This window comes from Anas acuta, chromosome 19 (genome assembly GCF_963932015.1).
Source record: "Anas acuta chromosome 19, bAnaAcu1.1, whole genome shotgun sequence".
Lineage (NCBI taxonomy): Eukaryota > Metazoa > Chordata > Aves > Anseriformes > Anatidae > Anas > Anas acuta.
This window is the reverse complement of record NC_088997.1, coordinates 3,462,829-3,490,686: the sequence shown is the minus strand read 5'-3', so window position 1 is coordinate 3,490,686 and position 27,858 is coordinate 3,462,829. Positions and strand designations below refer to the sequence as shown.

The 27,858-nt window shown below is 40.5% G+C and overlaps 1 protein-coding gene across 2 annotated transcripts; it reads right to left on the bottom strand.

The window, feature by feature from the left end:
• Positions 1 to 58: 58 nt before the first annotated feature.
• Positions 59 to 27,412, bottom strand: TRIM37 (tripartite motif containing 37). 2 transcript variants are annotated; one of them, XM_068655779.1, is made up of 25 exons: positions 27,247 to 27,412; positions 26,311 to 26,412; positions 24,999 to 25,039; positions 23,760 to 23,876; positions 22,785 to 22,872; positions 21,848 to 21,970; positions 20,540 to 20,663; positions 19,028 to 19,095; positions 16,842 to 16,966; positions 15,363 to 15,413; positions 14,840 to 14,921; positions 13,206 to 13,282; positions 12,497 to 12,676; positions 11,726 to 11,840; positions 11,288 to 11,500; positions 10,765 to 10,901; positions 9,993 to 10,090; positions 9,042 to 9,242; positions 6,894 to 7,205; positions 5,244 to 5,372; positions 4,556 to 4,751; positions 3,825 to 3,943; positions 2,048 to 2,200; positions 1,174 to 1,258; positions 59 to 811 (listed from the first exon to the last, which is right to left on the bottom strand). In XM_068655779.1, the coding sequence occupies exons 1-25, from the start codon at positions 27,265 to 27,267 to the stop codon at positions 790 to 792; spliced, it is 2,979 nt and encodes a 992-aa protein (XP_068511880.1). In that variant the 5' UTR covers positions 27,268 to 27,412; the 3' UTR covers positions 59 to 789. The 2 variants fall into 2 exon arrangements, with proteins under 2 accessions (XP_068511880.1, XP_068511881.1); XM_068655780.1 differs by having other exon boundaries at positions 59 to 738.
• Positions 27,413 to 27,858: the final 446 nt, after the last annotated feature.

The following is a 27,858-nucleotide window of genomic DNA, read 5'->3' as shown; positions in this document are numbered from 1 at the left end:
CTTAACAGACAGCCTGTACCCTTTTACATATTTACACATGAACATCTAAAACTTCACACCAGATTTCAACATTCATTTTATTAACAAAGTGCAAACAGTTTTAAACTATGAGTTGTACAGCACTTACACTGCGGAACACTCACATGAAAATGAATGCCAGTAGTCAGCTGAGACAAGGACAACTATCACATAAATTCATGCTTTTTCACTAACCAGTTATTCAGCTTTCATCATAGCTTCACAAGTAGTTTAGCAGCTCAAAATGCAATGCACAGTGGCAAAAAGTTTGGCAATGTGTTCGGTTGGTCCACAGCACAGTCTGCGGAAAACAACTTCTGTGCCAGCTACTTTACCCCAACTCTTGAGCCACTGCAGCAGTGGCAGTCAGTAGTCTCAGTCAGTTCAGACCGTTTAAAACGAGGACATTCGTGCATTGGCCGTTACTCCAATGACACAAGAGGACAGCCTGAAACAGGGCTCCAGCACATTTTGGACATTTTTTCAGAGCATCTGAAGCTGGCAGAGCCAGCAGGAACGCAACCTTTATAATAAGCCTTTAAAGGTCATTTTGCCCCAGTAACAGGTTTAAGATGACTGCAGAAGAACCACACAATGGTATTGACAGAATGGAGTGCACACACAACCATCAACAGCCTCGGACTAAGCTCCAGTGAATAAATGCACCTCTTCCCAGGAACACGAGCCAGCGAGTCTTCAGGCCCCGAGCCAGTTCTCTATCTGGTTCAAAGAAAGTCAGCTTTCATTGAAAACCCTCGTTCTGGGACAGTTTCAAGGCTTCAACAAATACAACCTGGTAATTCAAAGTTCTGTGCTGGGTACTGAAACCCCATTTATTGGTGATTATGTAAGCATGCAAAAACTCAGGCAGTCCTTCCTTAGCAGTGTAATTTTTAAAGGCTGCCCTAAAAAATGCAGATCGCTGTACAGCCCTGAGGAGGCAAGTTAGCCACACAGACCAGGAGCTCACCTGTCTGCTCTACCTCTCCTGGGGGCAGGCTGTGGTGCATTAGGCTGCACAAACACCCTTCTGTCTACCTGAAGGAAGATGAACATTTCCTCTAATCTCTGCAGCTCGAGGGGCAGTACAGGAAAGGTGCATCCCCAGGGATCCGGTCACCTCAGGAGCTAGCTAAGGCAAACAGTTAGAATTACCTGGTGTTGTCTTCTCCATTAACAAAGCTGAGATCATCAGGACCAACTTGATCACCCTCTGGGAACACTGAGCACCGCTCTGAGGCTGAAAACAAACAAACAAAAAACTTTACTAGGCAAGCAATCAGAACAGAGAGAGTTAATGTTCCATCACTTGCAAGTGCTGCTGCGTTGTACTTCATCCCCAACATACTGGTACACGATGTGATCGACACTGCTAGGACTGCCATAGGGTTTTAAATTAAAGATAACTTTAGTCAAGCACAGATACGAGTGAGGTTTTTATTATTCCGATGAGTTGCAAAGATTTAATGCCTGCTGCAGACACACAGCAAAGCTGTAAACTAATTACTGGGCTGAGTCGTTAGGCCATCCTGCTAATGCACAGTGAGGTGCTTATTCAGGCCCAAATCAGCTCCAACCAGCATCAGATGTCACCTTACAGGTTTTCATTTGATCAGAAGGTTAAAGCTTTTCAGAAAGATATGAAATGAGTTTTTAAAATTACACTGAAGTGCTCAAAGCACACTCCTGCCAATTAAGATGCAAATCCACGTCTCAGGCCGTGGTTACCTCCCTGAAGGTAGCCTACTTACAGTGCCAGTGCTGGTGCACAGGGAGTTCCAATTCAGAAGAACTGGAGCTATGGGTTTTCCAACACTTCCCCTGGGAGATTCACCTAAACTGACTTCTCAAGGCTAGAGAGAGTTCCCCTCTTCTGTTTTGATCTGCTTTTAATTAGGATCCCAGGAGAGGAGTTCCAAATCTTATTGGCTCTTACTTGTGCTTTAATACCTCTATGGCACCATCACCACCCCTGCTTCAGCAGCAGCGCTGAGGCAGACTCACAAGACGCGAACACGACCAGTTCTACCTTCACTGGAGGACTGCACAGAAAAGGCATGGTTAAACCCCTCTGACGTAGAGGTGGCATCCTCCTGCTCTTCGTTTTCTGTGTCACATTCAATGTCACTGTCACTGCTCATTCCCGGCAGGAGGTGAAGGACATGCTTCTGACATGCCCCACCTACAAAAAAATAAACAAACAAAAGCAAAAATTGTGGCAGTAAGATCTTTGTAGCTACACCATTAAACTTTCTTCACATGTTAGAGTTATCAATATCAAATACCAAGAGCTAGCAGGAGAACAAGGGCGAAAGAGCATCTTTCGAGCTAATGTATTTACCAAAGCACTAAGGAATTTGACAAAACAGCGGGGACCAGCTTTGAAAACATCCTAATTGTGCAGCGCAGCTTAGCTTGAGAGGAGCAGTTCCAGCAAGCCACCAGCTGAGTGCAGACTCAGGTTCCTTCCTGTTCAGCTGCACTCTCTGCCAGCTGCTCTGTCCACCTCTGCAAGTAGGACAGACAATAAAGGTGGCTTCTTTAACAGTTAAGGGATAGTGTGACCCTCTACACAGATACATCTACCACATCCTTCAAGCAGCAATACTCTGTGTAATCTATTGAAGTCCCGCACACAAAACTATGCCCTTCCTTCAAAAAGGAACCAGAGTTGTTGATGATATTCAAGGTGGCTTCTTTTGTTTTGCCAGAACTCAGTAGTGCACTGGTATCAAAATCCTCCCTTTTATACTGTTCTGTAGCTGACCAAAAGGGTTTGTTCTGCTCTTTTACTTCTCCAGAGTTGATAGTCATTGCTAAGAGAAAGCAAGTAGTTAAGTGAGATGCCAACTCTACTGTAGTTTTTCCTCCAAAAGGAAAAAAAAATAGTAATATTTGTTTCCTGGGGTTTTTAACAATGAAGTATTTTAGTTCTTAAAACATTTTCCTATTAGACTCTCTGCTATAATAGGAGAACTGCGGGAGCACATCACGATCACGCTGCAGTGACTAAGAGCAGAAATTCAGTTTTGTCACTGAGAGACCTTCTGTAAATGCCAACTCCTACACAATATTGCACACTGCAGATAGAGATGGATGCTGGCACCTTAATATAGGCTTTGCGCTACAATTCAGTCATTGAAATTCAAATTAGTGCAGGGGTGGAAGGCAGGAGAGTTTTAGCAAGATAAGAAAAAAAACTCTTCTACGTGGACTTTCAAAAAGAAAGGCAATAATATTTTTTTCCAGCATGGAAAGGATGCAGGAAGGGAGGGGGAAAAGTTTCCTCTAAGTCTCTAAGGAAACTGGCTTACGTACCACAACACCCAATACAAACGAAACACTGGAGGGATTCTAGTGTGATGTGGAGGTAGTTACCACTGTGGCTTGTTCCTGAAAGCTTAACTTAACAGTCAAGGTCACTGACTATTAGTTTAATTAGATAAGAAATTATCTACATGGCCACAAAAACAAACAGCAAAGCAAAAGACCCAGAGGCATATCAAGAGGTAGAAAAAACAAGCAGTAGTCCAGAGACATAGGTGGCACCTTGTAACCTCATCTGCTAGCTCTCCACGTTCCTGTTGTACCATAACATCACTATTACTCCACAGAGAGCAGTGGCACGGAGATGCTCCTTCCTCGTTTAGATTTATACAACAGCTGCCAAACGTTATAGTGAAGTTCAACACCCATAGACACAGGTGATTTTTTCTCCCCTTCAAGCTATTTCCATTACAGTAACGAACAACCACAGACTGGACGGGGGACAACGCTGCATTTGCCCTGTACAACATCCAATTTACCTTCTTCTGGCCCCGCTGAAGCGCCTTCAGAAAGCACGCCCTGCAGTTCACCAGTTTCAGCGTTGTTTTCCAGACTACCTGACTGTGTTCCCTCAGTGCGATATCCTTTAGAGTTTGACCTTGGGAAAGAATTTAGGAGAAACACAGAAACATACATTAGAAATTCAGCTTTAGTCCAGCTATGGAAACGGCTCCTTTTAGTGCATCATCTAGTTTTACTCCTTGTTTCAAGTCATTTCCACTTAAACTTCCAGCTTTAACTGATTTAGAAGTATTTAAAATCTGAAAACCTAAACCACAAAGTTTGTATTTTCAAAATAATTGTAATCCTTAGTATTTTTAGAAAATGCACTTAACCCTCTGAGATGTGTTACTGAACTATTATGAAACTACTGAAAAACAGAGTCCCAGTGAAGAGTGTTCTTTTAAATGAGGAAACCCAAAGTGGCAACCCTCAGTTAGATGATATATTGGAATGAATTGTGGGAAAAAAGCCTTTCAAATAAAAGTAGCAGACTACATTAACGGACAATTAAGAAAGAAAAGATGACCTATACTCTAGTTATAAAACAAAAAACTGATCTCCATAAGGAACAACAGCAACCAAGTAAACTTCAAAGTAATTTCACTTCCATGTTCCAAGCACTTGGGTATAGTGGATTGGCATTTTCTCTAGATCAGAAAAAGGAAGAAAGAGACAAGGAAAGGAAGGAAAAAAAAAAAGTCCTTACCCTAGAGCAACGAGAGCACCAGCTTTTCTGGTCTTCTCTACAGCAGTTAAGCCATTTAAGCCAGAAACTCCCACATCAGAATCCGAAACTTCACAAGGTCTTTCCTCTGCCTTAGGCAGAGCCTCAACAGCATTACTGCTGGCCAGGGGCCTGGGACAGTGGTGCCGACTGCTTGACTTTGAACTCCCTAGGCCACCTGAGAAAAGAGGGAGAGAAGCTCAAAGCGCATCCACTTTTGTTTTAACTGGATGCTTAACTGTGTTTCATTTCAATCATGGAAACGCAGCATAAAACCCAGGAGCAGCAACGCTCTACAATTCTTTCAGTCACACAAAGGGAATTCAAGAAAAATCCCAGTGTAAGTCAAATCACAATTTAAGCTTGTTCAGTATTTTGTCATCTATGATTTTCACTGTAAAGGTAACCACTGAAATGTCTTCAGAGGGACCAGAAGCAATATCCAACACATACATCTATGCTCTATCGACAAGTCAGCTGTGTGGCACTGTTCCACAGCTGACCACTTATCTAGGGTCTACACAGGTACAGTAACATTTAAAGGATTTGAGAACGGATCCAGACAAGTCGCAGGCAAACTTTGGTTGCCAATCAAAGGGACTTTTTGAAAAGCTTTTGCACAACACATGCTAAGATGCAATGCACCACACAAGTTCAGATGACTGCTTACCCTCAGAAGTTTGACTGTCTCCCTTTAGCCGAAGGTTGCTTTCCCCGCAGTCCATAGCTCTTCGTAAAGACAGACTCCCTGCTGCTCCAGAGCGAATAGGCTTGGGGGAGTTACTTTTCTTACTCGCAGCTGCAAACACAGTTTAAAATGTGACAAAGATTCAATCAAACTGCTACAGTATTCTGCATTCCTGCTTGTTTTAAGTGGTTAACAAGCAATGAGACAAATCGAGTTCAACTCCCTAACCCGCACACGACTCCTTCCACGCCCTTCTTTTCAAAAACGTGGTCTAGAACAAAGCTGAAGTAACTAGGGATAAGGCTGAGCACACACCAGAAATGCCCGCTTGCCTTCCAGTAAGAGATCCTTCAGGAAGCAATCACCCAGATGGCTTCAGCCATCGTACTCCAGCATGGAAGTGTAAAGGATACGGACAGCCAGAACCATCTCTCAGCTCTTCCGTTTGAAGCCCAAGGTCACTAAGGACCTCAAATGCAAGACTGGTGTCAGGTTACGGGACTCACACCATCCGTAACTTCCCAAATTCCCTGTTCCCTGACCGTGTGTTAGTGTGATTCATGGTACAGAAACTCATCTAGGTATAGGAATGGTGTGGCAACTGGAACAGCAAAACACTAAGTTTTACTGTCACCACATCCCATAGAAGTGAAGAATTTAAGCTTCAATGCAAGTCAGAAGATTGCTCCAGTTTTACAGAACAATGTATGCCCATTCTTCTAGTTCTGTTGCATAGTGAAGGGACTTCCTACTGCCTTAACAGTCTTTGAAAGATGAAGCATTTGCTAAGGAAAGAGGTAGTACTAAAAGCCACACAACACACAAATGCTAGCACTTCCAAAGGTGTGGCTTGATTCTTCTGTGGTTTACTGATGGTGCAATTTAAGGCTCCTAACTAAGACGCAATTCTATCCTCAATGAGCACCAGAGAAGAAATTTTCTGCTCTGTGGAAGTGATGAAATGCAGGGTAGAACTTGACTGGAGCTGCCAAAGCCCTTTTTTGCAGGTCAGTGTTGAAAGGAACAGAGAAGAACAGGACTATTATACCAGCTCTTCAGTCCACTCAGACATTTGTAATAGATTTCTTACTCGCCTTGGCTCCAAAAAGACGAGCAGTAACTTGAATCAAAACTCGGAATGCTGGAAAATCATCTGTCCCAGGCAACAGGGAAGTGAGAGAAGACTGAACCATCTGTGCCTTTATTAAGGTCATCAGCAACTTGCACAGTCTTTGTGCTGGTACTTGAAAAATTCCACACTGGCTTACACCAGTGACACCTACCAGGATTCAGTGACAGTACCTGAAGAGACAGACACAGGCCCCTCTTTGAAAGAGGTCGCCTTTCAAAAGGCAAAGTCTCTCCACAAGCATCATGAAACATCAATTCATAGATGATCTAGAGCAGCATTCACCAAGAAACGACCTTCAGCTAGAATCAGTTCAATACTGCATTAAACTTCAGAACTTTCTCTCTGTAGGTGTACTACTCATTCGGGACTAAAAATTTTAGATTTTATATGTATGTATTCTTGAGTATGAATAACTACAAAAAGGTCTATTTCCAGGTGTCTGGATACATAAACCACCTATCCAAGTGACATTTACATCCCTCCCTTCTCCGAGCACTTACAATTCCTTATGTAACAACTGGTAACTGAAGACTTGGTCAGTAGTTCCATTCCTATTTCTTGCAGCTTGCTGCAGCTGTCTGTGCCACAGGCAGCTAAAGCACCTTGCTCAATGGAGAAGAAGTTGGGCTGCCCATCGCATGAGCCAGCGTTGCTGCTTCTTACTTCTGATAGTTGGTTTTTCACATCAGACATCTTGCTTCGTACTTCAGCCATCTGAGTTTTAAGTCTCTTCAGCATCTTCAGGTCAGGCGGCACACGCCACATCGCCTGGTGTCTCCGCTGATCTCGATCTTTTAGAGAATACGATGATGCTTCACCAAAGGCAAAAGTTAAAGAACACAAGAGGTAAGTAAAACAGTTCTCAAATAAAAACAGGTATCTATTTTTTAGCAGCTACAAGGATTCTACATTCTGCACTACTATAAAACAATGGATACAAACACTTTCTTCTGTACGCTATAGCACCATAGTATTTAGGATGCTAGCACTGCATCACTACTGGGACAGCAGATCGCTGTTCTCTCCCTGCCATAGCAGAAGGGCCCAGAACTTGTTCTATGGAAGAATGAAGACCCCGATACTATGACATGAATTCTGATGACAACCCTGTATTACCAGACAAGCAAGTCTGGTTGCTAGTTAAAACATCAAATTTGTTAAATGTTTTTATAAAATGCGTTAAATACCTGTATAAGATTCTCATACCACCACCATTTCATGCTAACACACAGAACTCAAATCTGAAACTAAGGAAGGAATTCCCCTCAGTACCTAACACGACAACATCAGGTCAAAGAGCTAACACCTGAGTATGCCTGTGTGCTGCTTAGCTGGAATTAGATCAACTTTAATGTCTGAGTGCTACAGTCTGTGGATATTTCATTGCAAATTCACCTGGTTCAGAGCTGCAAAGCCAAGTGGCTCTTGGAAACCTTCATTTTAGGAGGTGAAGTTCAGCAAACTCTACATGTAACAGCAGCTTTCTCCTATTTGGATGACTTGAATAAGCTCTGGGAACAGTCAAACCTTAAGGGTACCTCAGCAGAGCAGATAATTTCAGCTGTGTAACCAGGAGCTTAAGACCAAGAACCCATTCAATACAGCAGAAGAGCTTAATCTTGCTCAAGTACTACAGCCCAAAACACAGTGCCTCCTTTAAGGTCCTTTTGTCTAGGCCTTTTCCAGGCAAAGCAAAGTTCAGACACACAGCCCACACACTGCCTCCTCTTTCGTACTTGTGGAACTGACCTCCATTTTTGGAGAGATGGATTACCATCAGTAATAACCACAGGTGCCAGAGCTGCCAGGTATCTTGCTTTTGCTGCACATGAACTTAATTGCTGTTTTCAGATGAAGAGTCCCACCCAAACTGAAAGTACTCTTATCATAATCTTCAATTATTTAAATAATATCACATTACTTCCTCCTGACATTCTGATCCATTTTTCTTCCCTAAGTGCTTACGTGGGCTCTTTCTGAGCTGTTGGTTTTTAGTGTTTTCCAGCCAACATTCCTTTGCCCTCTACTTGTGTTTCCAGCTTTGCGGCTACATATATCTTTCTAGTTCTAAGTGCCTTTTTTTTTTTTTTGTATAGAAGTAAATTCCAGGATTTCTTTTCTTGTTAGTACACACTGCGCTGCTGGTACTCTAAACCACCAAATGTACAAATTGTGTGAAGCAAGAGGTGTAACTGCTTTCTGAGCAGATAGCTGTTTTGTGTTATTTTGACTTTCAATGCTAACCTCTTCTACAAAAGGGCCTTTCATTCATCTCCCACAGCAGCTTTCAAAGAAACCGCACGAACTGCATCACTGCTATGTTGCTACACAAACCAGCCAGCCACTTCAGTCACATCCCCCAAGAACAGACGCGAAGACCCTCCTCGATAGACACTGCTGTTTGCAGTTGAGTCATCTGGCATTCTCAAGCTGAGGTCAACCATTAAGACAAAGAAAACGTCAGAGCAGGCAGTAAGATACAGCATACTGATGAGCACAGAGGAGGATGTGAAAGTCTAGCTATCAGTGAGAAGAACTGCCTGTCATTATCCTTCACCCACTCCTCAAACCTGCTTCTAACTCTGGAACTGCACTCCCAGATATTTCCAGGTTGCAATTAGATTATTTGAGACGTGACGTGCAGTTACCTCTGTTCTGTAGAAGAGAGGCAGGTGGACGTGGCTGAAGGCCCCAGAGGTTTTCCATACCATTTCTGTCTTTGAGATCCAACAAGTGGATTAAAATCAAGGGATCAATATCTAGTAAACTGCTACTGGCTGTTGAGCCTAGGACACCTCCTCCCCGCCTAGAAGGTCTTCCACTTGCACTGGTGTAGCCATGGCTGGTACCTAAGGAAGAGTTATGGACAAAAAGTATTTCATTTCATCTATTTTATGTAAACCTCTTAATAGATTGAAAATGTTAATTAACAAATCAATACAAAGATTATTCTGAAGGCATGCACATAAACTTTATAGCTTTTTCCCTCTCCCCATTAGCCACTGCAGCATAAATTCCACTTCTGGTGAATGCCACTCCTGATCTGTGGTCATCTCTGCCATAAATACGTATATATTCAACATCTCAGGATCTTGTTAACCTATGGCTCACCTTCCCATTATTACAATTAAAGAACAGAAATATTAAATAATTATCACAATTAAAATATATTTCTGCTTGACTTGTAAGGATTTTTCACTTAATTCCTTCCATGTAGTTTAGGTTTTACAGAGCACTAAAATCCAGGTGAATGTATCACATGTTCAGAGGCCACACAGACATTAGTAAGAAATTGCTTGGCAATCTACTTTTGATTGAAATGGAAGGGTTTTCAAAGAGGCAGAGAGATCTCCCTTCTAACTTACGCATCGTTTTTAAATGAGCACATTCAAAAGATTCCCCCCGCCTTTTTTTTTTTTACTGAACCAATGAGACGTTTCTGCCACACTGCAATAATCAGTACAAACTACATGATGCAGCATTTCCAAAAATAGAAATGCCCGCAGAACACACAGCTTGGTGTTGCTTCCAAGAAGAACAGGGGAAGAAACCCAGCAGCGTTTTGCATAAATGGGAATTCTGAAGGCTGTTTTTCATACCTGACGCTCCAGGAGTAGCAGCAGCTGCTGCATCCTCCATGAGATCTCCTTCTTCCAACTCCATATTATTACTGTATTCCACGTCATTTTCTCCAGACCTCAGGTGATGATTGGGGTGGAAAAAGGAGAATATAATTAATTATTATCTTCTGTCAGCCCCCTTTAAATGTTATGGCACATAACGCTGAGATAAACACGAAGAACTGTAAACAGTATCTTCTGCATCCCCAGCCACACAAATTAAATAAGTAAAGTGTCACAAACATCTAGATTGTAAAATCTCATCCTGCAAACATCTGTATTGGTATGTGTTACAACACGTTCTCGTGTTTTAATGAAGATTTTAGGATTTGGCATCACCTCAGCTAAGAAATTTAAATTCTCTAGTTTTAGTTAACTTCCTGTCCTTATCATCACTCTCCTACCACCACACCACTTTCTAATACCAAGCCTCTATTTCATTAGTGTTGATCAGTATAGAAACAGGTTTCTTGGCGTTCTGGGAAAGAACTTTTACAGAGCCAGAGATAGAAAATGTTACAAAAAATAGAAAGGAGACCAGAAAGAAAAGAACTAGCTGTCTGAAAGTTCAATGTTTAAGATTAACTGTACCAGTTCATGTTGTTTCCAGTACAGGAAACATCCCTCAGGTTGCACTGACTCCCACATACACCGTAACAGCAATATATCAAATGAGTCAGTTTCCACTAGAACAGGATGATTACCACTGGGAGACACGGTGATGATCCGAGAGGCACTTTAAGTTACTCACATAGTTTCTTCATCAATATCATTTTCTTCAGTGTTACTAGTTGCAGTCGAACTAGCTGAAGAGCTGCTACCATCGAGGTGGTTCACCTCATCTTCTCCAGCAAGATCTACATCCAAATCACCATCAGAGAGTTCATGCTACAGGAATAATAGAACAAAAAGGAACATCTCACTCACACCTTAATGCATTTATCAAAACACACAAAGAGAAATCCTGTCTCCAAAGAGGTGTCACACAACCATAGAAAAATTAAGAGGGTTTTGAAAGCAAAACTAAAAGCTGGTAACAAACAGGAAAGTTGGATTTTTCAGCTGCAGCTGGGAAACCTTCTTGTGGTAGGATCATATAGCTCTGTTCCAGAACACCTCTGTCATCTCTTGCTATCTCTCAAGTTTGTTATCTCCTATTTCCACACAGACACTTATAAATCTAATTTACAACTCAGAAGTTCACTTACGTTTCTACTGCTATCCTAGCATAAAAAGCTACACAGAAAAGCAGGCAGAAGAGAGACAATTCCTACATTAAAGTCTTCATGCTGGATCTTCTCTTCATCCTCCTCCTTGCTGTCTCGTGCTAATCCTGGAGCAGCAACATTCTCAAGTAGTACTTCAGTGCTTTGTCCAGATTTCTTTGATCTTGTTTCTGGACTATCATCGTTCTGGGGACTAAGATGGGTGTCTGGAGGTGAAATGCCTCGTGATTTCTGAGTCCGGGAAAGTTCAATCGCAAGCCTCTTAAATAATATAAGAATACACAAAAGTGCACATAGAAGACTACAATGGAACAGCATCATCAAATTATTTTGTTGACTTGCATATATCATATTTTAATAATGACAATATCAAAGCACCAATAGCTACCCAAGTACACAAAATCATCCAATGTGAACTTTGTAACCTAAACCAGTTCACTGATGGTCAATAAAAGCTGATTTTACAGCAATAAATATCCCACTTACTTCTTTGAGATTATTTATTTGTTGGATATAACTTGTCTGAGCTGCTTCCAACTGAGCAATATACCAGTGTTGATCCCGACACTTTTGGAAAAAGGTTGGTGAGCGCACCTGAAACCTTCAAAACAACATTTGTCAGAAAACTGAAACTTTTCCAAGTCTGAAAAGCCATGCATAAGTCCATCAGGCAAGCTGGAGTCTAGTCTGTTCAGTGTATTTCATCACAACATGTACTTCTGTACTCAGTATGCTGAATGCACTGACTGGTAACAGGATGCATTTTGTAGCTGAAGCAGTTAGAGAAGAGGTAGCTATCTTCACAAGCCAAACAATCAGAATTAACATTATACAAAGCATTTAACAGTAGCAAGAGTAGGACTTTGCAGATGTATCTGAAGTAGACAAAGCTTCTACATTTGTCACGACATTGCTGTTTCTATTGGCAGCATTAGTTGCCTTACATTACAGGCTTCCTTCATGCCCAAAGCTCACTACACTCCAAGGGAAAGAATATACCTTTTTCTTCTGAGTTACCTACAGATCTCCAACCAAGGCATATTAAAGTCAAGGACAGCTTCTTCTCAAATATATTTGAGCTTTTCTCAACTTCCTTAAGCTTTAAAGGAACAAGATCGCTAATGACAGTGAAATCCATTTATGACAAAACATGTCACAGTTATTTTAAATTCAACTACTTAATTGTTTCCTACTTCAGTAGTATGATACTTTATGAAATAACAGCAGAAAAAAGCTACACTAAGTTGTTGTTCATACCTTAGGATCACGGTGTCATTCTGTCTGTTCAGATAGCCTTCATTGGCTAGCAAGTCTAGACGAAAGAATCTGTTGTAACCCCAGCATTCTCCAACTTCAAAATCAGAAGCAAACTCTCTAATTATGTTTTTAGTGGGATCATTGGTGGACTGGTGAACCATTTCTACACGGTACTCGTACCTGCACAAAGGAAGATCACAGATTAATAATACCAAAGCAAAGAGACGTCAGAATAGCTGAATGTGTCAAGTTTAAGAGAATCGCACTTCCTGGGAAGTTGGCATGTCCAGCTGAAAAGGTGACTCAGTTGTAAAATGTTATTGAAAATTTACATAAACACTACTGGGGAAGGAAGGTAGTAGAAGGGAACAGTCTGTCAGACCAACTCTAAGTCTGTGACTAAATACCAGGAGACACATACTGTCCTCAGTTGCTTAGCCAGCTTGTTTTCTATCTTAATTAAGGCACTGAGTAGCATCTTGAAAATACTATCTTCAGGCACGATTCAAAGCTCAGACAACATGAATCTCACTTTCAACACTGACTGCATCAGTCCCTAGCAACACTACAGGACTTCAGGTCATTCTTTTCCAACCTCTCCAGATGCTCTGCCAACAGAAGAAAAAACAAACAAAAAACACAAACCAACCCAACCAACAAAAAACACACCCAACCACAACAGGGCTGTTCTTACTGCCGGTGTGCTTACTTGGAAGTCTCTGGCAGTCCAGCTGACAGCTCCAAGAACACAGACAGGTAGTAGCCCCGTACCACTCCATTTCCATCCTTGAAAAATAGAAAATTAGGAGAAGATAAATTAGTTAAAAAAAAAAAAAAAAAAGCTAAAGCCAGACAAACCCCACCTGTACACTCCCCACTCTTCAAGGCTCAGAAAACAGTTTCAGCAAACACCTTCAATCATATTTTCAGCAGTAGGCTACTCTGTATGCTACAGTTCTGCTTTTTTTCCTTCTGTGACTAAGAGCTCATCCTGCAATCTGAATCAATGTAGAGCTTGCATCTAGAAGTGCATACACACTCCAGTATTTGTATCACTGATAAAACTCCAACAAGTTCAATTAAGTGGCAGACTGAATAGACAAATATTTGTCAACATACAAAAAAAAATATTAATGTAGCATTGAAAAAGCAGTAAAAAAAAGCTCATCAGTTTAGTAGATATCTTGTTTTCCCTCAAGCCCTCAACATGAAAACAGCTCAAGTTAAACATTAGTTCTGAAATGCTTCACGTAAAACTGTATTTCAAAGCCACTTCCTTTTTGAAATGAGAGAATAGTACTTTTTTCTTTAGAAAAACATGCAACATGAAAGTTAGGTCAGTTAAAAGAGTAACCATATTAGAATCACCAGAAATCAAGAAAAATTACGGCAAAATTTCCATCACACTCACCTCAATCAAGGATGAAGAATGGTTCAACTTCAATCCTCTAGGTTGAAGAAATATTTCAACTTACCACTTGAAAATTAATTTTAATGTCTTTTGACAGCACACCTTACGTAGTCAGTCCTGAATTTACAGTGCTCTGAAAACTTACACAGGAGTCCACCTCTGCACTGCTAGAATACAGTTCTGTACCTACATGACCTTAGCAGTTCTCTGAAGATGCTATTCAAACGACTGATAAAAAATAAAACAACTTGTACTCCACCATCAAACTTATGGAGGTATTTCTCCAAACATTTCTGCAGTCAGAACTTCCTGGAAGCACTGACCAGAACAGTGGAGTAACAAAGATTACACCTTACAGGTTAACGCTCCAACACTGACAAAGATTGCTTCACAAGTCTGAATACTCAACCCGCTGAAAGGACGACAGTACAATACGTACACTTTAACATCAGCATTTGAGAACAGTGCACACAGAAAAACAGATTCTCCTTCAACTAATACTCTGTCCTCCTCCCAGCTTCACAAATAAGTATTGTTCATAAACATGAATCTGTAAGTTTATCTAGACTTCAGCTTGTTTTTTGTTGTTCTTTTAATTCAAACTAAGAAATATCTACAAGAAACACTCAAAGACGAATAAAACCGTCTATTATAGTTCCTATGGCATATGACACATTCTAATTGCTTTTATATTAACCAGATTAACTTTAACAAGAATGTTCATGATGGATATCTGGAAGCAGAGAGGGAACACTTCAATGGCTGATGATTAAAACTCTGCAGCCTTAAGTTTTTTTCCATACAGCTCTTTATATACAATATCTCCTCTCTTGAGGAAGAAACTGTCTGATATTTCCCTACAGGAGAAGCAAAAGCACACTGCCTAAGAGTTTTAGGCTGGATAACAATTTTAGTTGAAAAATGTAACTCACTGGGTAAACTTTTAACCTCCAACAAAGTCCTGACACTTGAAGAGGTGGACTGTAAACAGGATCTGCTCGCTGACGCAACGTACTATTAAGAAAGGAGAAAAAACATTTGCTATAGGGACAAAGCAAAACCCTCCATGAAATAGTAAGCTGCACATACACTTGCACTCTTAACAGTGTAGAGCCATCCTTCATGCTGCACAGAGTGTGTGCCTGCATGAGGCCCATGCAAAATGTGCAGTGCCCTTAAGAATATGTATTCCTTGCAAAGTTATTCAATATTTTGAAAAAAGAAAACTAGGTAGTTTGTCTTTATCATGAAAAACCTTTTATCTATCTGTTTAGCTACAGTTAATTGCTATTCACCTGGTAAATAACGAGATTTTGACTAAATTCATACAGCTTAGTTCATATCTAACAATATTCAGTAAAGATTATTCAGAGTTTTAAAGAATACTACACATGAGCAGAAGAAACAGAAGAAGCCTCCTGATAGTCACAGTGATTTCTTAAGATACAATCTTACCTGAAGTTTTCCAGTACAAAGGTAGTTGAATCATAGGCTGGGACCAATTCACTGAGAGGAAAAAATACATTAGAACACACTGAATAACATGACGTTAAAAAGTCCAATTTCTGGAATTTTCAGAAGCATTTCATATGATTTAGGTCACTAGCACCACCGGGATTCACCAGGACTACACTGGGTTATTTCAGCACTTCTGAAGAATCCGTTCATAAGCCATTCTCCCCCGCACCTCTCCATGTGATACTGCACATCAAATCAAGTATTTTATGTTACAAAGAAAAAGCAGCTGAAAGTATTTAAAGATAGTTAAGAGGATTTACCCTTTTACCTGTTATGCTTAGTAATCTGTTAATAAGAGTGAATTTTTAACATAAAATTCCCTGATAGCTCTAGAAGGATGAACCTACTGCATGGTCAGAAATACAAAGCTTAAATGGTTCATGTTTCAGAGCCGTACATACCTTACTGCCACTGGAAAATGAATATTCAGCTTTAAACCCTCCTCAGATAGTACTTCATTGTTTTCAGAATACACTTCAAGACAATAGTTTTGAGATTTCATTTAAAATCAAGCTAAACTGGTATTTGCTAAAGAACACAAGTGGATTTGAGGGGTTCTTTTAAGGTCTCTCATGCTCGCAATTTTAAGGAGACAATTTGCAGACAGCTATCCTAAACCCACAGACTTCTTCAGAATCCATCATTAACAGCACTCTTTTTATGAAGAAGAATTGTGTTAGGAAGTGATTTTAGTTATATATTCTGAATTAAGGTGACCTGCAGAGGCATCTCATGAGAGCCTTGCAATTATATGCTGAACGACCCCAATAATAAGAGAAAAAGGACAAATTGGTAAGCTAAGTGTCAAAGAAAAAAGTCTAGTCAGCTGGAACCCACTGTTCTGACTCCTCAGTTGAGACCACAGACTTAAGAAATAAGCCCTGCTGGAACAGAAAAGCCTTCTTGAGGCATACACTACTAAAAGAAATTAAACTGTTTGACATTTTGGGCATATAAACCCAGAGCCCAGCTCAGTCAGAGATAACAGGTTTAACACTGAGAAAATGACAGAACCCCACTACTGCCCAGATTACTGCTGCCACAGCTTACAAGGCAGAGAAGCAAGACACCTCTTCACTAAAGGTGGGTATCAAGGAACCTCTCTAGCAACCTGCCCATCAGTCTCTTATCACCCACTTGTTCAAATCCACACGTTAAAATACAGTGGTAGTGTCCTGTCCTAGTTTTATAGAAGGCTCATGCACATCAACATACATCTACCTCCCAGAGCCACTGGAACATCCTCTTCCATATAAAAGAAATGTCTCATGGGACAATCTTCAGCAATTGGGGAATCCTTTACACAGTAAAATGGGAAAGGGATATTCTCTTCTAAATACTTCTTTAACAAGCAAAACAAACAGTTATAAGACAGCTCTCAAGTTCAAGCTACAACAGAGAGGAAACAACACTCACCTTGTGAAGTCTGGAGGAACAGGAGTAGTGACAAACGAGGCCATAGGTTTCCGATGAACCTGCTGGAACATCATCAGGATCTCTGAACTTTTGGATATCAACTCACTCTTGCTGCATGATCGTAACTACACAGGGGAAAACAGGAAAAAAAAATCCTTCCATCATTAAGACAAAACAGATTTTGATCACTTGTTTTTAAACACATGAACTTCACGTCTGCAACAGCTTCACAGAAATTTCCCACCATGCAATCTACAATGATGCTTCAAGGGTATTTTGTTGTTGCTTTGTTTATTTCCCTTGAAACTGTCAGCTACTATAGTCACGTGTTTCTCTTAAGTTGTTAAAATGGTATTTTAATTCTGTCTCACTACCAGGCCTGCACAACCCACTTGGGAACTCCTGAATATTGAAGACTGTCAAGATCTACAGTGAAAATTAAAACAATTAGTACGTATTTCACTTAGATTAAAAGAGTATGTATAAAAATGTCTGATTAATACCAAGTCACACACATTACTGTGCTTATACAACAATAGCAGAGTAAATCAATCTGGAAAAGAAGCTTAATTAGACATTAAGATAATTTGCTCAATATATCACGACACAGCAAGACAAGCTCCTGTGACATTAGACAGTTTCTGTGTTTCAATTATTCTTTACTGTCTTACTGCCAAGCACTGTACTTCTTTTCCCAACTACATTTGAACATAATGAAGCCTTTATTATCTTAAAGAGATGGCAAAAAATAAAAAAGCATTTCAATCCACTTCATTCAAGGTGGCCTACAGGACCAGTCTAATAATGAAGATGTTTTCAAAATCTCAACAAAGTTAATCTTGTATGTTCCTTGAATAGCCACTACTGAATCTTCTAAACCAATTTGCTAAAGGAAGCAAATTACTCTGCTTCTTATTTATGCTTTAAATACTAGAAGAATACATCTTAGATTTACAGTTCAAACTTTCTGCCAGGCTTAAGTGAGACTGATATGCGCATTTAAAAAGAGCCACATTTTTGCAGTGAGTTCTTCAAATAATCCTATTACTTCCACACACACGGAAAAGTGAAATTCAAAGCCCCTTTTAACAAAAACATATATAATGAATTTAAACTAGCAGTAACAGTTGCCAGATACCTGCAACTTCTCATGGCTCTTTAGCTAGTAAGCTTTTCCTCCTGTTTTGGAGGGAGAAGAGGTCATATTTCATTAGTGTCAATTTGTTATAACTTGAATGCTTTTTCCACAGAAGAGAAGCTGATCTGCAGATGTGCATACACAGTTTCTCAAAGATTTACAAGGTCTTCATTCGGGTTGCAACATAACTAATTTTTGAACAAGCTATAAACAGAGGGCTCCCAACAAATAGGCAAAAACATGCTGATGCAGGACTACTCATCCTCCTGGTGTCATCAATTCCTCAACCACAATGTTCCATCATAGGTATGAAATAATTAAATCAAGTGCAAGGAGAACACAGGAATTGCTGATCAGGTTACAAAGCCAGCTTAGCATTCTTACTCAATCAAAAACATGGTAGGAGAACGAAGAATTAATACAGGACAAGGGGCATCATTCACAAAGAAACTTTCCCTACCATCCCCAAACCAAAACATCAAACCCTCCTGAAAGACAATTACTGGATGTGGTAATACTCGAAGGAAAGAGACCCTTCCACTTTCTCATCTCAGAGCAGGTACAAATTGTTCAGGAACAGTACAATCAGGCTCTGCAGAACTTGAGTATTTCTTTACAAAAGCTGAACTTGTGTAGCTAGAAGCAAGGTGAAAAGAGTGATACAAGGTCATGTTGGAGAGAGAAACAGATTTTTCTTTATTCTCCATTTATAGCCACCACGATTCATATGCTGTTGGCAGAGTCAAAGCTAACAGAACCTACCCACATGGCCTAAATGCTGTTACATCTTAAACAAATGCATAATTGTGGATTTTGTAATTGTCAGTAATCCCTGTAGCAGCTTTTCAAACAACAGAAGATAACACGTTTCATTATTTCTAGAAGACACACTTGTTTTTGAAAAGAAAATGTGCAACCTAAGGTCACTGTAATGAAAAGATACCATGAAGATACAGCTCTAGCCATCAATTAATAGTTTAAAAATAGGAAAAAAAGGTCAACTGAGAAATTATCTATGCAACACATTTCAGCTTTTTTTCATAATCACCTGATGTTCTACTTCTTGAAGCAGGGATTCCAGAAGTTCAGTTTCTTGGGTAAGAGATGTCTTTTGACCTGTTTAAAGAAAGGAAGACCTGGTTAAAGACGAGATGAAACAGTTGCTAGATTTTCAGAAATTTAGGGTTTTTTTTCCCCACCCTTGTCTGGAAGCTGCCCCAAAACCTAATAAGGTAAAGAATTTCTAAATATACCAAGGTTGATTGAGAAAGCATTTTAAAAGCAAGCCTATGTTTTTAATTAGAGCTGTAGTAATGAACTCACTTGAGGTTAGGACAGTAATGAAACATTTTTGTGTCCCAGAAATGATAGGTTTGTTGTTTTGGAACGCTTCTTCAGAAAAAAAAAAAAAAAAAAAGGCAGGTTTGACTTCACTAGATTTACTCTCCTTCAGAAATCCGTTTCATATTAGCTGACACTTTTCTCTTAAAGTCCACTGTTCCTCTGGACTTCAAGAGTAAGTGTTTTCTTCATAAAAAAAATGAACAAACAATGTTTAAACGTGTTTGTAGATTTCAACTGTCATGAAAACCTTGACAAGAAAGAATAAATGCCACATTTGTCTGTTTTTTTATTGTGGGAACTTACTTTGTCACCATGATATATTCAGTGTCTGAAGAGTGGCTGCTAGTCCTTAGAAAAAAAGGTGTTACACACACACAAAATGTTAATCCGTAGATAAAAATAACTAAAACATTCTGCCAAGGTTTTAAGACTGATCTTCAATCACTACACCTTAAAATAAACCTTGCAACTTGTTACTATATTCAATTTAGGCATAGAATACGTACAAATCCTGGATTTAACTTAAAGCAAGCATTTTAAAGAACTGTCATTTTGAAGAGGATCCTAAAATACAGCTAAAGCACATTGATTATGTTTTATTTTTAAATGGAAATGAACTGTAAGAATAAAAGCAAGCATTATCAAAGCTAAAGACATTTTGCAAGCATGAAACATTTTAGAATTTCTTTGGGGTGGAGAGTGGCAGCGGGTGAAGATTTCATGCATCAGAAATGTTTTGCAGCACAACTGTTTTGCTGCTTTATTTCTGAGACAAGCACAAGGCCAACAATCTGTATGTGTACTCTGTTCTACTGGTTGTATACTTTGCAAAACCAAATTTGTAAGTATAACATTTTCAACAGTGTCTAAAGAAATTAGTATCCCAAGATGTCACCTTTAGTATGTGCTGCTATCAATGCATTTATAGAAACTAAAGCACATATGGAAAAGACAAGGTACAGATGAAAAACAAATCTATTAGACAGGGTTTTGTAACAGAACAAAACGAGGGTATGTTTACCAACTTAGAGCTGCAACAGATTAACTACAACATTAAATACGAGATTTGCTGTAGGGAGTTTTCTGTCAGCAGTTTCCTTGCTTAACACCATAAAATGTGTAAGGAGTCATACTCCTAGGGTAAGAAAGTTTCTCGATAGATCTATACATTATGAATATATTGTTCCCATTAGTAATGCATCAGGCAAATACTCACCCATTAGTGTTATAAGCTTATTCTTCAGCTGAGTGTCTAACCGGGCAATCATCATCTCTACCGCATTTCTTATTTCCCGAACTCGTTCATCCTTCGCACTGCGCACAGCCTCCACATTCCTCTCCTAAAAGAGGGTTCAGAAAAAAACATGCACAAAAAGGAATTTGTCACACTTTAGCACATTTCACTCATTTGCACGTCAACTCCACTCTTCCAGACCCCAGAGTTATACAAAAAGGCTGTTTAGAGCCCCCTCCATCCCTATTTTTCTAGGAGGAAAACCAAAAATCTTGATCTTACTGGAGTGAAATTTGCATGTTTAATTTGCATGAATAAGAAAATAGGAATGTGTTTTTAGATGACCTGTACTATAGACTATTCCTGTTGCCAATCTAAGTACTTCATTATTATGTTGTGAATATCCTTTGACTTTTATTGAATATATAAGTGTGCCCTCTGGTGGGTGACCAAAGGTTAACAACAAACCAGCAATATTTTCCCATTACAGAGATTTATCCTATAGGAAGCCTTTATACCAAAATCTGTGAATACAAGTACCTGTTTCTCTTCTGTAACTTGAGCAGCTTAGCAAAGTTACTTTTTTGGAAAAAAAGAATAATTTGATTCACAAAATCATATTTACTTACTGTGTGGTCCTTGTGAAAATAAAGTAAGTGTCACAGCTTTCAGTGGGTCCTTCCTAGAATGCAGAGAACTGCACCGCTTTGTTGGAATTGCCACTGAAACTGCCATGGCTGAACGTGTCAGGTGTTTGGGATTCTAGCACACTTATCACTATGTGGAAGAAAAAGTGGGGTACATAAACTTCAGGTCTCTAACTAGTGAGCATACTGTAGGCTCAAATATACTTGTATTTTTTTTCTCCCAAAGAAAGGAAAATAAGCTGTACTCAAACAAAGCATTTTTGTACTTGCTTCGCACAGCAGTCTGCACGCTTCGTATATTTGTAAACATTTAACTTTCAAAGAACTGCACAAGTCTAGCTTTTAAACAGCATACATCAAAAATTGCCTGCTAGCTAACTCATATCTTTTTCTGTCTGGCAGCAACAAAAACAACAGGGAGAATGTTTGTCCTTCCCCAGTTTATAAAAATAAAGTAACTAAAAAGTGAAAGTGTCTGTCTGTGGGATCACCTGATTATGTTCAGAGTACAACAGCACACAGGTACTGAAAACATCCACGAATATATGAAATGGTACACTACTTCTATTTCCTGCTTCATGGTTATTCTTTGACAACAGCATACTGCTGGAAAACTTAATGTTATCTTGAATCAATTTCTTACCACTTCTTGCACTAAACTGATCAGTTCCATGAGTCTTCTCCTAAGCTTTGCCACTTCTTCATTTACTTTTGTGACATGTTGTTCATATATTTCTGCCAGTGGCTTAAAAGTATGTCCTCCATGCTGTAAAATAAATAAATAAATAAATAAATAAATGGCAGAGAATGGGGGAAATAGAACATGCCATTTTAATTTTATTCCAGTCCTATTAAATTACTGAAAGAGAGGGGAAGAAAGCCTCCTGGTGTAAGCCTCCTGGTGTATCACTCATTTTGGAAAAGTTCCAAAGCAGATTGCATGTAGGAAGTCTGTCTTTCACTTCCCTTCATAAGAAGTCATGAATTTGACTTTCACAACAACAAAGCTTCCTGTCAAGAATTATTTGGAGTCTCAATGGTCCTCCAAAAATAACCTGATTTATTTATTGTACAATATTAACAAATCAAAGATAGAAGAGTTATTACTATTATTATTAAAACACCCTCCCCACACAAAGGCAGCACACCGTTTAAGCAACATTCGATCACTTATATTCCAATGCATGACAGCAGTTTCCCCTTTGCATATATTACAGATCATCACCCAAAACATTTAAATTACAGGTTATCTGAGAAAGACTTCCTTTGCCCATAAAATTTTTCACCACCATCTATGGTTTGTCCAAGACATCATGAATTTAGTAACACAGAAGGTAATTTTGATTTTTCAGCAAAAATTAAAACGTACTTCTATTATCAGAAACAGAAGATACTTCTTCGCAAAACCAATCTTTGTAATAATTATAAATGCATATATAACTATAGTTTTTGCACAGTAATTCAATGCCATACTGCCAGTTTCATAGCTTTTCTGTTTCTTCAAACTGCAGGCACACATAATGCTGGCAGTCTCTTACTATAACATACCATGTGCAACATCTAAGTAAGCTTCTTCTTACCATTCCTCCCCAAAGCGCACACTGATGGCAGATACACTTCTTACAGGTCCAGCAGAATACACTAAGCTTTTCATGATGATTTTCACACCTCAAATAAAAAATAAACACGTAAGCAGCAGCAAACACCTGTTAATCTTCTGCAAACTCAGTTTAATATTTTCATTTGTTTTGCTACCCAGACACTCAGAGTGAAACACAGAACTCCAATAGAGCATAAATCATCAGCATAGTTTTGCAACAAGAATAGTTGGTGAAAATAGATGTTGTTTTTAGTGTTCTCTCAGGAAGTATTTCATAAAGAGAAAGTACATTAATAAAATCTGATTTATACTCAGCAGGCAGAGGTTATCATCACTGAATCAAGCTCCGAATTCTAGAAGTTAATCCTTCACATTATTAAAATTTTAATCATATGCAACATAAAGTAACCACAGAACAATGGTTTATAAGCTTTTTCAAAATGATCTCTGTCATTTCTTAAAATTTCAGGAATAGCATCAATCAGCAAGCCAAGCACAGACCAGGCAAACCTCCAACACATGCCTCTCCCTTCCTCCTCCACTAGGTTTCAGGAACTTGGGCAAGGAGGAGGTATGGAACACGTAATTAGTCCCTATCCATTTTTCTGTGATTCTCCTCACACTTCTTTCCTCCAAATCTCCAGACTATTATATATATATTTAATATTTATATATATGTTTTTATATGAATATAAATCTTAAACACAAAAGTAGTTTTCTAGGCAAATAAAGTTAGGAACCCTTCTCATTGCTATTAATTATGACAGAAGTGAACTCCAACTTTTAGACAGACAGTGAGAAACAGCACTGCTTTGTCTGTTCACCAACAGCACAATTCAGTTTTTAAGTAAGAAAAAATATGTTTGTTCCCCTGACTTTAAAATGAGCTGAAATTAAAAGTCCACTCATGTAAAGTGAAATGCAAAACCCTTCATGTGAAGAATGCTCCATTTACTTGTCTTTTTCATTTTCCTCATGCTTTGTCAGATTACACAGTTGAAGTGTGTCAAGCTGTTGTGTGACCTCTTCTGCCCAACGACAGTTTACAAGCTCTCGTAGCTGCAGCGGGGCTCTGCAAGAAGCATTGCAAGAGTTACAGTGAGAATTCAGCTCCAGGAACTAAAAGAGCAGCATTGAAATGAAACCAGTTCATCAATTCTACAGTACCGGAAAAGCCATGGGCAAAATGCTGAAGCTATACTATTGTTTAGTTTACTGTTTAGTTTATTGTTTACTATTTCAGAGGAAAAAAAAAAAAACATTAAAAAAATAGAAATGTAACATTTTAAGTTGATTTGTTCATATTGGGGGAAGAAAACCAAACTACCCCATAACTATGTATAGAACAGCTACATGAGGAAATCAAGAACTACATTAAGATTTGGTAATAGACTCCTAGATAACACTGGGCAAATCATTTCATTTCTCATGCTTCTTCAATCCCTCCCATTATTCAGCCATCCCTAGAGGAGTGCTTCAACTATCCCCCTTGTAAAACGCAGACATACTTACCTCCTTACAGGCACTTAGAACGAATGATAAAATACTTTAAAAGTTGAATATGAAGTTTTTCAGAAATGGTTGGTTGTTTTTATAAATACCTCCCCTCCCTTAGAGGCAAATACATCCTACTTCCCCTTCCTTGGGGCAAAACACACCCCACCTCCCATACTTCAGTTTATCAAGAACGAGAATTGCTAGGTACTCAGGCACCAGAAGCACTAAGGTGTGCCATGGGGCAGGTGTGGGTCGCGTTGCACTGAAAACAAAAACAAAACCTGCACACACTGAGGAGGTACCTCTCCGAGGATTTGCAACACAAAAGGTAAATCTCACAAATTACAGGTGTGAAATAAAAATACGTTTCAGGCCGAACACTGGAATTCTCTTATTCTTGCAAGATGAACATTAAAAGTTCTAAGGGGAACACCACCTAGTTACTCTTATTATATAGCAATAGAAGACTGCAAAGTTAACAGGGTAAGAATGAAGATCTTGCTTAGCTTATCACACAACTGCAACATACATTAGAATAAGTAATATATCAGGTAAATTTTTATTGCTACAGCCAGCAGGTCTCAAAAACCACACTTAAACAATTTATGCAAACTGCATTGAAAAAAGACCCCTCATAACTAACTGGCTGGCGCACCCAATTCCTGATAATTTATTCCTTGTATTAAAAATACCTTACCTACAATGAGGGCACTGAGCTCTTTGTTCAGTCAGCCAACGCTATGAAGGGAAAAAAAAAATAATTGAAAGAAAGCACCAGAAAAGAACTGCTAACAAGTACATTCTATTGTTATTTAGGAGCTACTCCCCTTTGTTACCTTTTATGCAGTAATACAGCTTTTATTTAGCCTTCCTGCATTTTTCCATTTTTAGAGATTTGTAATTTAACTGTTCAACCACTTAGTTACCGAAGAAGCAGCTATTTGTATCTTAGTAACACCACCACCACCGTTCTTTAGTTGTCAAAACCACTCCAGTTAAAACTAAAAACGGAATTTTGAGGTACCCAATATTCCCTTAGAAACCACGTATCTGGTGCAGATTTCCATAGCTACAGACTAAAGAGCATATTGCAAGAAAAGAAAGCAAAAGACACAGCATGGATATTTTTCTGACTCTGAAGTCTTTGAGATAACTTATTACTTCTTCTTGAGCTATTTATACACAAGTTAGACACCTGCAGTTCAAATCTGCAAGGACCCTTTGACTAATTCTCTTCCAGAAAGTTCTATGCAAAGACAAGGAGCTGCGGGAAGAACTTTACATCAGGCCACTACAGCTTACAGATGTAAAGGATCAGCAGCTGAGAGGCTCATCCTTTGGCAGCTCACTGCTACATTTAAAGATTCTCATGAAGAATCTCTCACCACCCAGCAACAGCATGTCACCTAACATCCTTAACGTGCAGCACGAATCCTCCACCGACAGCTCTTGGCAGAGCTTTCAGAGAGAACGATGACTGTCTGTTGTGATTCCTGAAGTACTGGTCGAGGTCTGAGAACCCCAGCTGAACCCTCCCGCACTACGTTAGCACAGCACAATGCCTGGACTCAGAACTGAAGCATCACACGTTAGTAATGTCACCATAATAAATGCATTCAGGTGCTTCGGGTGCTGCTTCAGCCCACTGGACGTTCCATATTGACAGACGCAGTCATTGTTTGATTCCTGTCCCAACTCTGTCTTCCATACAGACGTCACTGACTTTCAAAACACGTTGAAGAAAGGGTCATCGGGTACCTGTTTCTTAAGAGTTACTCTTCCAGACAGTCCCTATAATTAGCACTACTGAATGCAAAGCACAGCCTGCCTGGTTTTTCCTCAGCGTTGTAAGAGATTTTGAAAGGAAAACTAGAGAGCACACAGCAGGAGAAAGGAGTCCTCAGAACCCCACAAAAAGAAGCAAGGAAGAAGGCAGAATGTGTTTGTAAGATCACAGTATTTTCTAAGCTCAAACATTTGCAAAAGTAAGCCATAATAAGCAAACTCACCCGAATACAACTGAAACAGCACAGCTTGGAGCAATGAGGACACAGTCGTGCATCACGCAATTTCTCCATACAAATAAAACATCGGAATACTTCAGCAATACTCTGGAAAAGGATAGATTATTGCTATTGTTAAGCCACACACTTCTGACATATGAGAGATGCATTTTTCAGGCAGAATGCCGGGTTGAACAGGTGCAATCCCATTCCAAACAGCAACGGGTAGCGCATCTCAAAGCGAGATACCGGGTCAAACACCACGGCTCTCATCCCCACCTCTTCTTACATCCCACCAGCCCTTAGCACCCATTTTGGGACGTAGTTCCTTAAGGAACACATTTTTTTGTTTGATTTCCCTTTTTCCAAGGGGGAATTTCCGCAGCCAGGAGATATTATTCCTCCTCGTGCTCACACAGCATTGAACAGTTGCCAGAAACAACTGCACAGTACCCATGGATTCAAAACCTAGGAGCTCCAACACACTAACATTAAGCTAATTGAGAAGCACGTTAAGCACATGTATGATACAGAGCGCTGATGCGAAAGCTTGCCTCAGACAGAGCATTTTATTGACTAATAGGATTTACATCCTTTTAACATCTCCCATTCCCACCACGGTTTCTCAGCCCCCTCCACGTCCCCCAGACCACCCCCGCTCAGCAGGACTCAATTTAACGCACGGTTTCTCCGCACCCTGGCAGAGAAGCCATTTGCCTGGCCCCACCTTGCCCGGCCCCAAGCAGCAGGGTTATTCCCGGGACCGAGCAGCTCCCACCCTACACACCAGGCACCGACCCCCCTCCAGCTTCAACCCTCCAGGAGCCTCCCCAGCCCCCAGGCGCCCCGCAGGAGGCCGGGCCCTCCGCTAACGGCCGCAGGGCCCAGGAGGAGCACGGCAGGGCCAGGCCGTGCCGGGCCCGTCCCGAGGGGGCCGCTCACCTCCACGCTCTGCTCGTCCATGGCCGCGGCCCCCCCAGCCCCGGCCCGGCCCCGGTGCGCTCCGGTGGTGCCGGGCCGCGGCCGCGGGGAGGGAGGGAGGGAGGGGGAAGGGGGGCGGGGCTTAGGCACTGCGCGCGCGCGCGCCCCGAGTGGGCGGGGCTAAGGGCGAAGTTGGCGCGCGCGGGGTAGCGGGGGCGCGCTGCGGGAGGCTCGGCGGGGTTGGGGTCTTAACGGGGCGGTAACAGGGGGGGCCCCGATGTCCGGCCCGGCTCAGCCCTGGGGGTGAGCAGTCCCCCGCCCCGCCCCACGAGTCAGTGGCAGGCAGCGGGGGGCTGCACGGGTGGGTGCCCGCATCTCGCGTGGGGTTTGGGAATGGATCTGGGTAACCGCAGCCCTGAGGACAGGTGGTTTTAGCAGGTGCTGGCCCAGCTGGGCTTGTTTTCCCGCTTACAGGTCGCTTGGAGCACGTTGTGCTCGCAGAACTTTAAGGCTGTTGAAGGTAGAGGGAGTAAAGAGCAAGCCTAGCAGTTAGGGATCGATAGGATTGTGATGCTTCAAGCAGTTGTGAAGTGAGAGCAGCTTTGTAGGTAAAACGGGTATCCCAGTCCTCTT